Source organism: Chenopodium album, chromosome 6 (genome assembly GCF_948465745.1).
Source record: "Chenopodium album chromosome 6, dcCheAlbu1.1, whole genome shotgun sequence".
Taxonomy (NCBI): domain Eukaryota; kingdom Viridiplantae; phylum Streptophyta; class Magnoliopsida; order Caryophyllales; family Amaranthaceae; genus Chenopodium; species Chenopodium album.
The window spans coordinates 71,978,958-71,997,220 of record NC_137839.1 but is presented as its reverse complement, the minus strand read 5'-3'; the positions used below and the strand labels follow the sequence as shown (position 1 = coordinate 71,997,220).

At 36.1% G+C, this 18,263-nt stretch overlaps 1 protein-coding gene across 1 annotated transcript; it reads right to left on the bottom strand.

The window, feature by feature from the left end:
* Positions 1-378: 378 nt before the first annotated feature.
* LOC145636239 (uncharacterized) lies at positions 379-14,201 on the bottom strand. Its single transcript, XM_081687741.1, has 14 exons — positions 13,810-14,201; positions 11,738-11,899; positions 11,223-11,288; positions 10,733-10,876; positions 10,536-10,649; positions 10,173-10,274; positions 9,848-10,033; positions 6,379-6,468; positions 6,175-6,309; positions 4,956-5,078; positions 3,209-3,294; positions 2,525-3,137; positions 2,274-2,351; positions 379-1,912 (listed from the first exon to the last, which is right to left on the bottom strand). The coding sequence occupies exons 1-14, from the start codon at positions 14,113-14,115 to the stop codon at positions 869-871; spliced, it is 3,249 nt and encodes a 1,082-aa protein (XP_081543867.1). The 5' UTR covers positions 14,116-14,201; the 3' UTR covers positions 379-868.
* Positions 14,202-18,263: the final 4,062 nt, after the last annotated feature.

Genomic DNA, 18,263 nt, shown 5'->3' with positions numbered 1-18,263 from the left:
CCCATTATTAAGGATGGAATTTTCCACCCTTGGAAAAATTGTTTTCCACTCCTTAACAAACCAAACAAAGAAAAATGAAAAAAAATAGAAAATTCATTTTCCATGAAAACCTTTTACATCAAACCAAACAGGACCTTAATTTATGGTTGCCAACTCCAAGCATCAATCAAGCATTTTGAATATTAATTTGCGCTAAGGAGCCCTTGGAAGCCACAAGCAATAGATCCTTATAACGTGCAGTTGGCCACTTGCACAAAAGTGAAGCAAGCAAACATCTCGTGGATTTACCAAAGAGAGTAAACCACTAAACCTGTTGCCATTCTACACTCGATTAAGCAAGACATAATTCGTAAACGGTAAATATATCATCACTCGTACTTTACCAGATTGAAGAATTTTCACTGAATCAGCAAGGAATACAGTTTTAATCTTTAACATAAATCAACACGCATAATACATCAAATCCACTATCAGTTTTGGACTGAAACTACCATAATCCTCTGAAAGAGCAACTCTGACCGTTAGACCTACACATCATAGAAAAGCAATGAAAATTAAAACTTCGCGACACTCTGTTTCTCGCAGAAACTAACTGAACCTAAAAAGAATATACATTATCATGCTCCTTAATGTTAGACCTACAGTAGTTACAGCAAAACCAGGCAATTTCGCCACTGATGTTCCTGTCTCACTCTCCCAGAAAGACCAAAATGATACGGTAGAATGATTTCAGGTCAGAGGCAATGTATCAACACAAAACCCTTTTATCCAGAGAATTAATAGCCCTCCCCAACTAATCTCATCTAATAAAAGAAACTTGAACTAGAGCTGAATCTTCTGTCCAAATCTAGCAACGTTAACCGGTTGATCAGGACTTGTTCAGGATGTATTTTTCATACAAAGCAATATAATCTTTCTTCTTAGCAGGGGCCCGAAGCTTAAACACCTCATCACCGAAATTGTGTTCAGTGAGCTCTTGCTTGAGCTTCTGAATGGTGAACTTTCTATAGTCTTGCGTGTCATTTTGCTGACTGCTTTCATCATCATCACCCGTAAAAACAGAATCACAATCACCTGCTGAGGCTGCTTGCTGTAGTGGACTGATCGTACTTTTTCTTCTTTTGCTTACCCTTGCTTTATCAACATCCATATCCTCCGCAGAGTCCACTGCCACATCATGCTCATCCACCCTGGCACGTTTCCCATGTGAGGCAGACTTCAGCTTGGCATCAAGGGCAGACTCATTCAAACGAACAGATGTCAGCTCTTGCTGGACCATGTCAAGTTTCGCTTGGGTAGCCTGCAGCTGATGAGAGAGTGCCTCTGCACGGCGATTTGCTTCTCCCCTTGCAACACGTTCAGTCTCAAGGAGACTCTCCAGTACTTGAACAGTGCTAGCTCTTTGCTCACTGTTAGATTTCATCAGCAATTCAATTTCTTTCTGCCTTTCTTCAACCTGAGCCTCCAGCAGACTTACTTTAGCATTGGCATCCGTTTCGGATGTACGGAGTGTTTCCAGTTCATTTGCCAGGTCACTTTTCTCTCTCTCCAAGTGATCAATTTGCCTCTCAGCACGCTCGATATGGGCCAATCTTTCCATAGCTGTTCGCTGAATTTCATTTTTTTCCTTCTGAGCAGCAGCTGCATCTAATCGTGCTTTATCAGCCACCTCAGTAGCTCTTTTTGCTTCTTTTTCAGCAATTCTACATCTTTCTTGCACCTCATCAAACCTCTTGAACTCAGACTGGTATTTCTGCTCCAGATGTACTTTTTCCTGCTCAAGTGTGCTAGCTTCTCTCTCATATGATTGCGCAGTAGCATTTGCAGCATCCAGCTTCTCATTCAACTCCTTTATGTCACTTCTCATGCCAGCTATTTGCAGCTCATAGCTAGCTACCTTGGATTCAGCAGCCTGAGGGAAAGAATGTAGATCTAATAATTACACTTGTATACTAAAGAAAGCATAAAATGCTTACAAAAAATCTATTTAGTAGACTTCATTTCAAAAAGACAGAAGATTCAAGTCTTTTTGAAATCATCAACTAGCCAATGAATTATTCTTTCGCAAGGTCGTTAGTGCCAAAGAACACTTAAAAGAACATACTGGATATTATTATTCTGTATATACCTGAAAAATATTAAGGACATACCATCTGCAACAACTACAAGTACTAATGACTTTTTTATTTGTCTTTTTTTTTAGGAAAAAAAAAAAAAAAAAAAAAAAAAGATGCATTCAATGCTTATTCATCAAAAAATATAAAAAAAAATACCTTCAACTCAAAACTCAAAGCTGCTAATCTCTGCTCCGCATGCTCAATATTTGCTGCTTGCTTCTTAATTTCCTCTTCCTGTAACATTAAAATCAGAACAAAGATTAGCATGTGAGTATTTGAGCTCACTATAAATCTGTTGTGAAACTATTAATTGCAAGATTTGCAACAACACGTTATTGAGAAATATGTTAATATAACAGGACAGTAAAGGCAAAAAAACCATTAATTTTACAAAAATCAATAAAGACCTTCTTTGCCAGACTACTAGAAAATTCACTTCTAATAGTATCTTCCCGGGATTGCCTAGTCTTATCCGCACGCTCCTGCACAACAGCTGCCTTTTCGAGGGCTGCTTTAGCTTCTCGAACAGCAATATCATATTTTCTTTTCCACTCATCCGCTTCCTCTTGAGAAGATTGAACTTGTTCACGAGCAGCAGCCAGTCTTGCTTCTGCAGCACTAGTTCTGGACTTGAGAGCATCTCTATCAGCACTCGCTTGTTCTTCTTCATCTTTCTTTTTTGATAGGACATACTCATATTTCCTTTTCCAATCAGAAGATTCCTGCCTAACAGACTCTAGAGATTTCAACAAGCCAGAAGATTTTTCTTCCAAGGAGCTGCATTTACTCTGCAAAGAAGTAATATGGCTCATATACTCATCAGCAACCTTCTTCTTTTCATTTATAGCATCCTCATAACGCTTCATATACTCAGATTTTGACTTCTCATTTGCTTCCAACTGTTTGTTGAGCATATTCATCTTATCTTCGATAGATCGACACTTCAAACTTAAGGAACTTTTCTCAGACGTGACCTGATCTATTTTCTTCCTGACAAGGTCTGCGATTGGACCTTCCAAGCTGGAAAACTTCAAGGTTCAGTTAAGCCCAATCGACAATAAGAAATTTCAAAGAAAAAGAGGTATGCGAACCTTTGAAGAAGAAAATTTGCAAGTCTATGCCATTTTTCAGGACCGTAAGTTGACTTTTCAAATTCTGAACAAAGGTCATCGAGGATCTGCATATCAAATTGTTCTCCAAATAAGAGTTACCAAATGCAAGATAGCAAGAATGTATAGATGTAGTGAAATGTGCACCCACTTGCAAATATCATCATGTCATGACATCAAGTGCCACCACAAAGTTTAATATATCAACACACATAAGCAGCAAACAGGAAAATGCAGCTCAACATCTTTCCTTTAGTCTTCTTTGAACAGTAGGGCACAAACAGAATAAACAAGTAGCAGATTTTGAAATTCAGTACACTACAAAAACGAATATACTCCGTTACATATTATGAGAAACAAAGAGGCTTGCACACAGTCCAAGGTAAAATTTGTCAAGGGTTGTTTAAGAAAGTAAATGACATGTAATCAAGGGTAGGAGAAAAAGTGGGGATGATTAATAAATCTAGGAGCTCCACCCAACCACAACCAACACCCAACAGTCACCCATTATTTATATTGCACCATGGAGGGAGAACACAATATATTTTTGTTGTGGGGAAAAGGAAGAGGAAAGAAAAATTACAAAATTAGCTATGAGATTGTAAGAATAAACTAAAGAAACATGTATTAACAAGGGTATATTAGGCATTTACAATGGGAAGTGTGAGAGATTTGTTTTCCTAAAATGGTTATAGTGCAATATTTCTGAAGCCTCCTTAAAAAGCAAGTGGTGCAATAATAGCAAAACAAAGGAAGTAAAAAAAAACACTTATAACAGTGGCTCGCAAGGTAAAATTTGATGTCTATAGAAAATTCACTGTGACATTTGGAATCCATGAGAGTTTCATCAAGGCCATGCTTGGGAATGGTAGATGTTTTTTTCTTTATAGGGCCCAGAAACTAAAAAATTGTAAAGAAAATTCACGGTAATATTTATGTGAGTGATGAGTGATGTCAACCTGACTTCCAAGTGTAGGCATGTAGAGCACAATAGAATTTTTTGCGATTTAAGATCTGGTGTTATCATGTATTTTGTGCTTTTTGCCATTTATCAATGTTACTGACTTTTACTCCCTCCGCCCGTTCCTAAAGACCTCTAAAAGACTTTACAAGCAAATTGCAGAAACTACCACTCTCTACCATCACTCAATCCCCGTCACTACCCTTTAAAACAATACATAGTTGGACCAAGCCCAGCCCTTGAAGGAACTACTTTATGTTTCTACCTTTGCAAACCAGAAACTATACTTGCCCAATGAGACATGGCTCTGAACTTGACAGCATTAAACTGACAATTGCAAATGAAGCTTTGAATATTGAGGGAAAATTAAAGATATAATACCCCAAGAATACCTATCCAGGATTGAACTTATTAGTGATATTACAAGGTTACAGGAACAGAAAGTTAAAAACCAATACTATGAATAGCAAGAGAATTTATGTACCTCTTCTGAAACAGACCTAATAATCCTACAAAACTAGTCTCAGACTCTCAGGAGTGTTGTCTATGATACACAAAGAGGAAATGGTCAATTGAACAAATAGCAAAGTAGCTTCCAGAAGTTTGCTTGATCGGCAATGAAGAAGAAATTAAACAAGGTAAGCATACATAACAAAATAAGAAAAAAGAAAAATCTATAAATACGTGTATATAATAGAGTAAAAGGATTGTGCAAGAAATCAAAATCGAAATCTGAAGAAAAGAGTAAGAGCTACAAAAACAAATCACCTTAAAGACTTGCTCCAACTTTGCATCGGCAGAATGACAAGCTGCTCGCAATCTCTTTTCCATATTCTGAATAGCATTCAAGCATTTCATCTCTGCCTCCATATAAGCATTTCTTTTGTAATCCTGGATAATCAGTAAAATAATCAGGGATTCACAAAAATCCAGACAATGAGTATTCTACCCGAAAATCAGCACACCTGTCAGAAAATGATCCAACCAATCTTCAGATCTCAAAAGACCACAAAATTACAGTTCAAAATGTACTTCACACTCGAATATTTAGATTGTGCAGCCCATCCAATTAAAATTAATGTGAATATTGTAAAATTAGACCCAACAAGACAACCCAACCTTACTCATCTGAGAGAAAACTGATTTAACCAGGGTAAATATTTTAAGATCATAATTAACGTTGGTACCAAAAAGGCAAAGCAACCCCAAAAAACTAGAACCGACCAACATGTTTGACAGTCTACAATACAGTCTTGCCACTGATCAATCATTAAGCACCATCTGGTACACAACTGACTTAAAAGCTCCAACAATAATACTTCCTCCGTTCTTTTTTTTATTGCACCATTAGGGATTTCATGCTTGCCAATGCATTACTTTAGTTATTAATATCTTCAATTATACTTTTGTAAAAAAAAAATGATATTTGAAAAATAGTCGAGACGAATCTAATTAAATCCCACATGACTATGTTTTTCCTAATGGATAAAACAAAAATGATGGTCAAAGAAGATTAAGTGAGTAGTGTAAAAGTCCTTATGGTGCAATAAAAGGAAAACGGAGGAAGTACACAAGTAGTATTTTACAGTAAATGTGCTCAATTTCATCCCAGTAGATAGTTGTGTAAAGCTGGAATAATAATTAAACACACCGTTTCTTAAATTATCAGAAATAGCACATTGAGACCAAAAAATAAAACTGAAGCACCATATAAGCCAAAAAGGTTAGTTGTCAACTGCTAACTATAGTTATCCTCAAGTAACAAGGCATTGTAGCAAAGTCTTCAAGAGAAAAACTCGCCACCACACTCCAACATCTGTTCAGGAACATTTTATACTACTGAACATTTACCAAGTAATTTAATCACCATATCTGAGACTGCAGTAGACCGCCTCCAATGGATGCAATCAGTACTCCAGGCATTAAAAAAAATGCACATGAAGGAATAAGGATAGTTAACAGAAATTGTTAGTAGTATATTTAGTACCTCAAAAGCCTTCTTAAAAAATGTCTGGAGTAGCTTCTCAAATTTCTGCCTGACTGGACCAGCCCCCACAGCACAAGCATTGAAGATACCCAAAGCCTTCTGGACAGCCACTTCATGCGCTTCTCTTAGTGCTGCCTAAAATCAAAACAGTTAAAAATATGTAACAGAGACACAATATAATTTTTTATTGGGACCCAAACTTACTTCCTCGGCTGGCTTAGAACGATCAAAAGAGGACATATATTCCTCAGTAGCTGAATCATATGCCCTTCTGCACTCAGATTCTTCAACACTCTACAGATCAAAGAATTGATGCATTAGATTTGGGTCACCATTTTTCTAATTAGTCAACAAGTCTGCTGGTAGAGTTGATCACATTACACTGAGAATTGGGTCACCATTTTTCTAATTAGTCAACAACAACAAGGTAAAGGGGGGGAGGGGGGGGGGGGGGGGGGGGGGAGGCAAAGACAAGGTAAACTTGCAAACGAGAAAATTCCTTTACCACATACCCACTCCGTCCCTTAAAGTTTGCCCCACTATCCTTTTACGCTGTCCCTAATATATTGCCCCATACCATCAATGTACATTGGGGACAATTAAACTGTAACAACAATTATTTTCAGCCTTACCACTTTTCTCTCTTATTAACTTTGAGTAAAATATATTTATTGATACTCATTAACCCTTAGGTGGAAACTTTTTATGGTGAGAACCCCATCATGGGCCGTTAGATATTGTCACGATATAAAGAGTTTCATTAATGGCAGTTTTCGTAATATTGTAAAACTTTGAACCTAAATTACAACAATACCCTTAATGAAGATTTATTTAATAGACGTCGGATCTAACAACCCACGTTGGAGTTCTCACCATAAGAGGGGGTCTCACCACAAGGGATCTACTCATTTACTATAAAAACACATACCAAGGAAAAGTGAAAATGGAGATCACGCATGTATGGAATAAAGTAAAAGCGTATAGAAGTTAGAATACGGAGGAAAACGGAAAGTGAGTAACACTAAGGAAAACGGAGGAAGTATATCTTTATTTTCTTTGGTCATAAAGTCAACTAGGTGTAAGGTATTTTAAGAAACTAATTACTTTATTATATGTATTAAATTTTGTCACGCATACACATTATGAAAAAATAAATGTTAAATATTAAGTAAAAACTAGATGGAAAAAAAAAAAGGTAATTTAGAGGGAAACTAAACTTTTTTTACTATCTTTTACTATCGCAAGCCTTCATTAGTTGCTTTTTTTTTAATTGGATGTTGCAACATCTAATTTATATTTGAGTCATTTGACAATATTGTACTCCATAGTATTTTTTTATTGCCTAATTATTTTTCCTATCAACATTTATCATCAATCATTGACTTTTTTCAATGCATAGACCATTTCAAGATTATTTTATAAAAAAAAATTTAAAAAAATGAAGGAGGGTATTTATTTTAACTAAGTCAATCAATTAATATTTTAATGAAAAATAAGGGATGTGAGAGGAAAAGATACAATAAAAAAAATATAGTATTGGGTTTAAGTAGGGACCATGAGAAGAAAGAGATGCTATATTTTTTTTAGGGGATAAAGAGATGCTATATCAAAATGAAGTTGTTTGCAAAAATGGAAATGTAACGCTTAAAAAAACAGCAACATTTGGTAAGTGAAATACTTATAAAAAATATTAAAAAAAAATTAAAAAAAAAAAAAAAGGAGTATATGCCTTTGATTGTTACTTTTGACTATATCGATCCCACTATTTTATGAAGATTATACTTCTGAAATAAAAGGGAAAGGGAAAGCCTAAAAACGTATCAGAAAAAGGAATAGATACTACACATATGATAGGGATGCACAAGTAATTCAAATTGAATGTGAAGTTGTAATGGACTACCAAATCTGACTTGTATACTATACTGATTAAGAGGAAATTTGAAGGGGAAAGCTTGGAAATTTGATTAAACAGATTAATGGTTTCTTACAAAAGCTAGTAGGTTTAGCCTACAAAACTCATATTAGTGACTTGAGGTCACAACTCTCCAAATAGTGACTTAAGGTCACAACACTCCCAGGGATTCACTCCAAAATTCTGCCTGCTTTCTACTTTCTCCCCTCTCTCTATTTATACAAGGTTACAAACTACTAACCTAATAATACTAGACTTCCCAAATTGCCCAAACTACATTTGATAACTACTAAGATACTAAACTACCCATAATACCCTTCCCTAAGTCAGTTCATTACAGAAGTACACCATCATGAGAACATATCGCAAATTTTACTGGATCTAAATCTACAATCTAAAAAGGATACCATCAAGTGATAATCGGGAACTATAAAAGGATTGGGTCATTTGGGTGTTTAAGTCAATAGAAGAACATGATCAGGAGCTTGTCAACTTCAATGTCTCTTACTCTCAAAATATAAATTATTGTCAGCATGGGAAAAGAAAAAAAGAGATGACGCAAAAATATAATAGAATATACGTGTGTCATAGAAACCACATCCTTTTCAGTGAGCTTTTTCTTATTCGGGACATGTTCAAGTTGAATAGCCAATGTACCGTTGGCTACCTCCACCACTAATGAAAATGCAAAAAAAAAAAAAAAAAATGTACTTATTCATTAACATGTTATGGTTCAAAATTTAGATATTGGCATTCAAGGTTATGAGTTGAGGTAAAAAAAATAACCCTTGAGGTACTAATGAAAACTAAATATACATATATATATATATATAAGGAGACCGAACCCAAAGCCCTCATGAAGTCAAGGACAGCATAATTGTCATACCTTTAGTCCTATACAGAAATGTGATCTCAAGGAGTAAAGAATTATGGACCATCAAATTACACATCCAATCATTAGTATTTCCACGTATGAAATATCTAATGGTTGGACTATAATGGCTAGACAGCAAGGCCTTCAGGCTTCATTTGGTTGGGCAGAAAATATATCACACAGAAGTTCCTTAAGCCAATTAGAAAGAACAAAAAATCGTGTATAATTGTATAAAAAACAGTATTTTGATACATGTTCTCTGAAAAACTTAATTTAGAATTGTGATGAGATAAATTATGAGGAAATGTTTCCCTTCTTTCAAAAGTGAATATATATAACCCCATAAAAAGGGTACAAGAACATGTTTTCCTACATTATTTATACTGTGTACTTCATATAAAATTTCAGATAAAGAAAGAGCCTTTGCTTATTATCTGTTCCTTTGGCATCAGTTATTGATTTTGAATTTGACTTAAAGGGCCCCTCCTTACCCACGTAGTTACTAAACAAATAAATCTTGCGTGCCTAGAGGAGTAAGGCATTGACCATTTCATATTGAAAGTGAAGGTCAACGCACAACACTGTACAGTGCTTGTACACATTTTTGCTTTTCAATCAAATCAGACAAAGTACAAGGAAAGCAAATTCCACAGAAACATCTACAGCAGTGCAAATTCAAATTATCACAGGTAATACTATACAAAACCATGGATGATAGCAACACGATTGCTCTAAATATAGTCAAGGAAGCTCAGATTTAGAAAGTCCAAATCAATATAAAGAAACTGGTAAACTCTGGCGATAAAATCTATTTGCATCAAAGATAATAAAAATGAAAATACCTTGCTTCAAGTAACACGAATGTAATACTATAACTGAATACTGACCTGCCAAGAAGACGTAATGGTAGGGACTGCCCCATGATTTAATGCATCCAAAAATGATTGTGTAATACCAGCTAGCATTGGTCCATTCATTGTGGTCGCTCCCATTTGCTTTGGCCTAGTTCTCTCAAACACAAACCTTGTCAACGCATCCAAACCAGATTTAAATTCTGGCCTCAATTTGTTCAACTGCACGTAGGAATATCGTCTCAGTAGACTATCAAAAGATTAATTAAAAAAAAATAATACTCTGTAACATATATATATATATATATATATATATATATATATATACATATACACAACAGCAAATAGGTGAAATACTAACTGAGAGTTGGTCCATGCGCTGGAGTTGACTTTCATTGTTTAGTGGCCGCACAAGAGTGAAGCATTCTCTATCTGGAAAAAGAGCTCGAATTGACTCCCGAATCTAATCATGATAACATTTTGCATGAGAAGTTTTAACTGGACATGTATAATATATTTAACATAATAAGAACTCTCTCATCATGATTCATACACACAAAACACAGCATCTAAAGTAACAAAGAGTATTCTTTACATTAGCAAATCTAAGAACAAAACGATATACAAAAAGAACGGAGTGTTACATATTTGTGTCCAATCAATTGCTGGAAACAATAGTCTCTCCAAATATATGCTTGTTTCCATATTTCTTGCTAGCAAATACCTCATTCTTGGCAGAAACATCTTTTGCACCTCCTTGAACAGGTCTCAAAGCAAGCTCCAGATAATCTCTGGGAGTTATTTTCCTATTATCTTCAGTCAAGTCCAAATAGAAGTCCTGAAAAGCAATATTTGACAAGATCATTCCTAAAACATATACAAAGTTGAATCAGTTGCTGGACATGCTACAAAAGAAATTACCCTTAAAAGCCAAACAAAGATTGGAGAGAACTGTCCTAGCTCAGAAGCTGATGTCTTGCCTCCAGAAGCTCTCACTCGAATATGTTTGGTCATTTCAGTAACAAGAGAGAGGCGATCAAGTGCAGCCTCATCAATTCCACCCATCTGAATCAGATATTGGAAAAATTAATGTACCAAATTCTGACTCTAAATTTGTATTCAGAGATCAGTATTTGCATTTGTGAAGTATTCGTTTATCAAACACCAATATATCACACAGGCACACAGCTAGAAAAAAATAAAAGCAATCAAGAATTACATCGAAAAAGCAATTTATTGACAAGAAACAAAAACAAACATGTACCACATGTTCAAATTTTGACCTGATATTATAGTCAGAGAGCAGTGTTTGAATTTTGCAATATATCAAACACCATACATCACATGGATTGAAAATTCAAGATATTCATGCAATTAATTGACAATAAACAAAAACAGACATGTTTCTAACCTGGTTGTAGATGAACATGCTGGACAACAGGACAGCCAAGGAAAAGATCTGGGTGCTGTATGTTCCCTGAAGAAGGCTCCGATTAAAACAAAGGATATATCTAAAACACTTCAAGAAAATAGATGATTGGCAAAAAAAAAAAAAAAAAAAAAAAAAAAAAAAAAAAAAAAAAAAACAATATAAACAATGATGCTAGACCACCCTATGCAAATCTAACACTAACTAGTGCTTGCTTAGAGCATCTATCCTCATGATCCAATTTTGAATTATGAGTCTCTCTCATCCTTTGTTCTTGTGCCATAGCCCATGGAAGGAAAGAAATAGAGCGAGGCAGATCATTGGTTCATGTGATGGTTGGATCATCCCTTTCCTCCTCTCTATATCTCTCTCCTCATTTCTTGTGTGATGGAAGGATAGAGATTGAAGAACCAAAAATGGATTGAGAAATATGATGCCCTTAACAATCAAGTCCAAAAATAAATTACTGCCAAACACAATAAGTAGGGAATTCTAACCGTCTGATCATAGGCATCAATCCCCTCACTGTCCAAGAGAATTAAGTTATATTCAGTTCCATCTAACGCAGTCCTCTTTAGCGGAACGCTCCACAGCCAAAGCCCTTTGGTGCACGGCTTATGGGTAGATGCAACTTGAAATCCACTGCTCCTGCCTAGAAGCTAAACAGTACATGGACCATGTAAAACAATCGATTTAATAACAATTTCAAATTTGTAAACAAAAAAAAAAAAAGGAATATAACAAAACAAAAGTAATTTGTATTACAATGGTCACTAGCTAATGACAAGCAAAACTGGGAATTTAACTTGAATAAGAGCATGAACAAAGGAGGCAAATAATTGTAGAATAAGCATCAAACACTCAAGAGTCAAAGACACAAATTAATGTAATTTAAGCATCAAAAGCTTAAGACACAAATATCATCACATGGTACCTCGCTTCAGATGGATATGCTGGAATGCAAAGCTCTAGCTGGCTTTGCCATCTTAATGTGTCACTACAACAAAGAGATATAGACTAAAGAAAAGATACAATAAAGCTTAAAACTGAGATATTATTGCAGCTCAGTGGCAAAGCCAGAATCAACCAAGTATAGTTGGAGGCTTGAAGCTACGGAGGGCATAAACTTCCTCAGTATTTTTTTACTTTCAACATTTCTGCTTTTCTTGCCAATGAATAACTTCAACTGTTAATATCTTTAATTATACATTTGTAGAAATGATAAAAATTAAATTATATTGAGACATATCTAACAAAATCCCATATGACTCTTTTCATTTAGTATAAATCACGAAATGTAATTGAAATTGAGTATGCTAATAATGTACATCGTAGAAATGTTGCAATTATAAAAATAATAAATAAATAAAACACGCAGGAAGTACATTTTACATGAAAATTATATTGTATTACAAAGGTGCAAAACATTAAATAACAGAGTAAAGTCCAACATCATTTCTATATTTAACGGCAATAATACAACTCATTGAGTTCACATTTTTTTATTAGGCTTAGTTTGTTTTAGAGAGAAAAAATTCAAGGAAATGTTGTCATGTAAAATGTTTTCCACCTAAACAAACAGAGCTTTGGTCACACTTTCTCGTCTTTTTAATTCATTTTACCCGCATTAAAAATAAAAAAAAAAATAAAAAAAAAAAAAAAAAAAAAAAAAAAAACATTTAATTGCATGAAAATCCAGAAAAGAAGAAAAAAAAAAGGAGCTTTAATCTCTCTAGACATAATTTGATTGCCTAAAGCATATAATCAATCCTCAAAGAAAGTTGTAAGTTATGTACTACCTCCGTTAACGGTTATTTGCAACATATACTATAAATGGATGCTAACTATTATGTGCAACAAATGTTTTTTTTTCCTTTTTAGGTAATCATTTCTCTCTATCTCTCTCCTCATCACATGCACCCAACTTTTTCTCTCTCCATTTAACTCTCACAAACAAATTTTGCCTAGGAATCCGCAAACACCCTCTTTGTTGCAAATAATAGTTAACGGAGGAAGTAATTATTATCGCAAATCACGATAACAGTCACGGAGCCAATTTTGCAGGCAATGTAGATAGTTTGTGTCTGTAGCAAGACTTGCAATTACAACAATAGCACTTACAAAACTGTGCTGCTTATTAATTCAATTATCAGCTCCACTTCTACCATTACATAGTGCTACTTAAGGATTATCAGGGAATATTCTCTAAACAATCAATTTACATTCTTCATTCACACCCCAAGATCATCCCTAATTAACACAATCGAGCAAAGTAAATAAGTTTCGCAACACAATCACCTCGTTAAAAAGATTCAACTACAAGAACAGCCACCATCTAGAATCAATATAACATTTGCTAATCGTATATACATAATTAACAGTAAAACAATCACATTCAAATTAAACCATTCAACAAGACTACAAGCATCAAAGCAAACAATTCCAGCAATACAAACACATAAATAACTAAAGTTAACCTTCTTTTCAATCTTCCACAACAAAATTAACACCACTAAAACCCTAATTCAAAACCCTAACCCTAATTCCACAAAAACGAAAAACCACCAACCTGATTAAGAATAAAACTCTTGCCTTGACGAGCACGACCGCAAACAGAAACAACACCAATAGGTTCTTTAACAAGCTGAAGCACCGCTAAAGCTTCTGGATCCAATCGAAACTTTCCTTTCTCATCGCAATACACGAATCTAATAGGGCGAGCTGGTCCAGTGACTGCCGGCGCCGGCGAAGAAGACGACGGCGACTGAAAGTCCGACACCGGAGAGCGCGATGCCGGAGAAGGAGTTTCCGGCGAGGAGTCGCCGTTGTCTTTGGCGGCGCTAACGCTTCCTCCTCGGAAGAGTCTTTGCATCATTTTTCGAAGTTGTTTGCTTTTTTGTGGCTTTACAGTTTACACCGCTAAATTCTTTCTTTTTGTTTGCAAAGTTGTTTTTAAAGAGAGGGAGAGAAAGAGAGGGGGGGAATTTGAATCGTGGTGTTGAGGAGTTTTAAATTTGCGAGGTTACGAGGTGGTGTTGGATGGTCCATACTCTATGACTATAACCTCTATGCTGGTGGTTGTTTTGTTGGGTTCGGACTACGGTCTACAGCGTATGGTTGATAGGGCCGGATCATTGAAGGGACTCGGGTCTTGTTCTCCAACATCTACTATTTAAATTTTTAGCTAGTCTTGTGACCCGTCATAGCTGTCTGGTCCTGGTCTTGCGCTACAAAAATGAACATTTACTTGGAAAATAATTAAACATGTACTAGAAAAAAAATTGAACATTTTAGTAATTGAACATTTCCTATTAAAAAATGAACATTTCCTAGCTTGGAGCGTGTGGGGGGAAAGGAACAACCAGATTTTTCAGAACAAGAGTACTCTATAATCTATATTGCATCGTAGCCCAGCATCCCAGCGAGGTTATAGGCTCGTTGAAGAGCATGGAAATTATAGCAAGCTCGTCTATGGGTTCTCTCATAAATCCCAGTAGTCAAGTCCGAGAAGATGGTCTCCACCACCTGATGGGGTCATCAAATTGAACACATATGCTACTTTCGCTGATGATGGTTGATAGGCCCGGATCATCGAAGGAACTCGGGTCTAGTTTTACAAAATCTATTGTTCTATTTTCTTTTAAGTATATTGTAATACGAAAGCTTATACGAAATACACTAAATAAAGTGTATGTAAGCCACGTGTAGACATACATTTACAAGCTTTCTGATTGGTTTTCATTGTGGCTCTTGCTATATATTCTTGCTACAAAAGGTAAACTAGAGTCCATTTTATCGGGTGTTGTTTGGTTAACAAATAAAAACATGAGAACTTGAAATTCCTAGGAATTGAAATTGTTTGGAGTTGTTTGGTTGACAAATTCAATTCATGGGAAGTAGAAATTCCCATTCCCATGAATTCCCACTTCCCATGAAATGGAATAAGTGAATTACCTATGAGGGCCTAAGTAAGTGGAACTTCCCATGGGAAATCAATTTTTCAAGGAACCATTTAACCAAACAAGCCCAATGAATGACGTAAATCTCTCTATACACTAGCTTCTTAATTGGTTTTTAATTAGGTCGCGCTATATATTTTCGCTACAAAAAGTACATTAGAGTCCATCGATTGTAAAAAAAAAATTCAGAGATGAGACGATAAATTCCACTGTACACCATGTAGATTAAGGTAAGCTTCCGTTCAATAGTATTGTTTCTTTAATTTTATCAGAGGTGTCAATTTGATCAATTCACGACAAGCCATGTTCAACTAAGATCCGCCCCGAGTTACTTTTGAGTCGGGTGGAGTCACAATTGTCAATATACCTTATTTTCATAAAATAATCATTATTAAAAAACAATGATCGTTAGTTTAAGGGCCTGGTCAGTTCAGTTCAGCTCACTTCCGTTCAGCTCTTAATTTCCTTCTCTTATAAAATATTCGGTTAAGTTCAGTTCAGTTCAGCTCCTATTTTCCTTCTCTTATAAAATATTCAGTTTAGTTCAGTTCACTTTAGCTCCTAATTTCCTTCTCTTATAAAATATTCAGTTCAGTTCAGCTCAGTTCAGTTCAGCTCAGTTCAGCTCAGCTCAGCTCAGTTCGATTCAGTTCAGTTCAGCTGATTTCAGTCTATTAGAACAGGCCCTAAGTCTTGTGCCGAAGAATTAAATATGGGTCAATTTTGCCAGATTAGTCTTATCCATCTCATATCTACTCCTCTTTTCCTTCCCTTTATGTTTATTCTCATAGTTCCAGCCTTTCTCTTTTACTCCACTTCATGATGACCAATTAACCAGCCTTCAATTCTATTACTACTTCTTGACATTATTTTTCCTAACTCCTATATACAGTCACTCTTCAATTTCTTTTAGGAAAAATTAGAAAATAACACCACAAAAAAGCCACGATTTTGATAATAACACCATATAAAAAAAAGTTTTGATTATAACACCTCCAAAAATCTCAAAAATTTGATTTCACCACCGCATAGAGGATGCCGTCAAAAAAACCGTTTGTGGAACCCACTAAATACACGTGTCACTTATATATTGGTTATAATTTTTTTTTTTGAAAAAAAAAACCTAAACCCTTAGCCCAGCCACGAAGCTCACCACCGGCAGCCCTACATCCCACCACCGGCACTACCCCCCACTGCCGCCAAGCCACACCAGTGTCCACCCAGCCACCCCCACCCTCCTTAACCAACCCCGAAAATCCACCACAGCTGCCAAGCGACCAAGCCACCGCTTGTGTCCCTAGCCCCGCAGCTCCGGCCACCAGAACCCAACCCCAGCGCCGGCATTGGGGTCTAGCCCCTACCCTACATCCACCGTGAGTCCAGCCCCAACCCAAACCCAACCCCAACCCCAGTGCGACTCCAGCCTCAACCCCAGCCCCACCGCGACTCCAGCCACCACCTCGAAAACCCCATTTCCGTCCCGATCCAGCTTCCTTCCCCTTACCAGTCCCTTTTCCGGCAACCTCGCTTTTCCTACGCTCCGATTACGGCCCCCATCTCCTTCCTAAGCCTCAATTTTGGCCCATCTCCCCATCCCTTTTATGTCCCGATCCCAGCCCCCTTCCTCTTCCCCGATCCCTTTTCCGGTCCCTCCCCTTCCCCACGCTCCGATTTCGACCCTAGCTCGCAACTCCATAAACCCTAGCCACCACAAAAATGGCGACTAATGGTTGAAATCGGCCAAGTTAGGGCCTGAGTGGTCAAGTTCGGTGGCTGGAGGGGTGTCGGAAGTGGTGTAAGGGATGGGAATTCGTTGTGTATGGTGGCGGAGGTGGTGGTTGCGGGGGTTTTTCGATGCGAATAACGTGGTTGATGGTGGGGCAAGGCCGAGCTGGGGCAGGGGTTCGTGGTTTCGCCGGTTTTGGTGGGGCAGGGGTACCGACGGCTTGGGTTAGCCTGTCGGTGGTGGTGGACAGGTGGTGCCAGTGGTGGGGTTGGGCTGGGTTTGGTTGTTGAGGGTTTTTTATTTTTTTTTTTATATTAATTTTTTTTAAACCAATAGGATAGTGACATGTGTCTGTTATGGGCCCACTAACGGATTTCATCCAAAAATCCGTCAAGTGGTGGTGAAATCAATTTTTTGGTTTTTTTTGTGGTGTTATAATAAAAGTTTTTTTTTTTAAGGTGTTATTATCAAAATTTGTGTTTTTTTGTGGTGTTATTTTCTAAAATTTCCTTTCTTTTATCACTCCTAATTTAAAATTAAAGTCATTAACAAACAACAAAATGTAGATAAAAAATTATTTATTAATAGCACAGTACAAATGTTAAAGTATATATTGCAAGCATTTTAAAATAAAGAGTTCTTTATAAAATAAAAAAATTAAAAAAAAAAATCAAGAGGAATAAAAAGGTTTCGTTATTAATAAATATAGCCAAACAACACTTATAATATAAACAATTTCTTAAAAAAACTAAAATTCTAACACAAGTACATAGCACCTTAGAATCAATAATGGGCTTAAAAAAAAAAAAAAAAAAAAAAAAAAAAACCCACCTACATTTGAAAAAATACAATAATTGGGAGGGAACAGGAATCTAACCATTCAAAACTAAGCTTCAAATTTGGATTGGTATAAAGGGTGAACCTAGTGAAAAAAGAGTTCTCATTGTTGCACCTACCAAACTCTATTTTTTTTTCTTAGTTATTGACCTTCATTTTATAGCCACTTAAAGTCATGTATAGGGTACATATATCTTTTTTTTTTTTTCTATTCTTAAATCGGATGATTCAAGTCGGGTAGAAGTGTCAAAAACTAATTCGAACAACCCAAATCAAAACCAACCCCAAACATACTAATTTAGATTTCGACTTGTATAAACACAACACTTTAGCATGATTCAAATATGAATTAGACCCCACCCCACCGACCTGATCTAACTCCACCAACCCATTTATCTGAATTGACATCTCTAAAGTCGAGTAATGGAGTTGGGTCAATTTTATCAAGTCGTAAAGTTTTTTTTCCTTTCTAATTCTCAATTAGGTGGTAGTGCGATACTG

Excerpts from the sequence above, each read along its gene's own strand:
- LOC145636239 (XM_081687741.1), bottom strand. The coding sequence starts at position 14,115 with ATGATGCAAAGACTCTTCCGAGGAGGAAGCGTTAGCGCCGCCAAAGAC. Across the intron at positions 2,352-2,524 it reads CTAGTAGTCTGGCAAAGAAG|GAAGAGGAAATTAAGAAGCA; the intron begins GTCTTTATTGAT and ends TTAATGTTACAG. Across the intron at positions 1,913-2,273 it reads CTTTGAGTTTTGAGTTGAAG|GCTGCTGAATCCAAGGTAGC; the intron begins GTATTTTTTTTT and ends TCTTTCCCTCAG.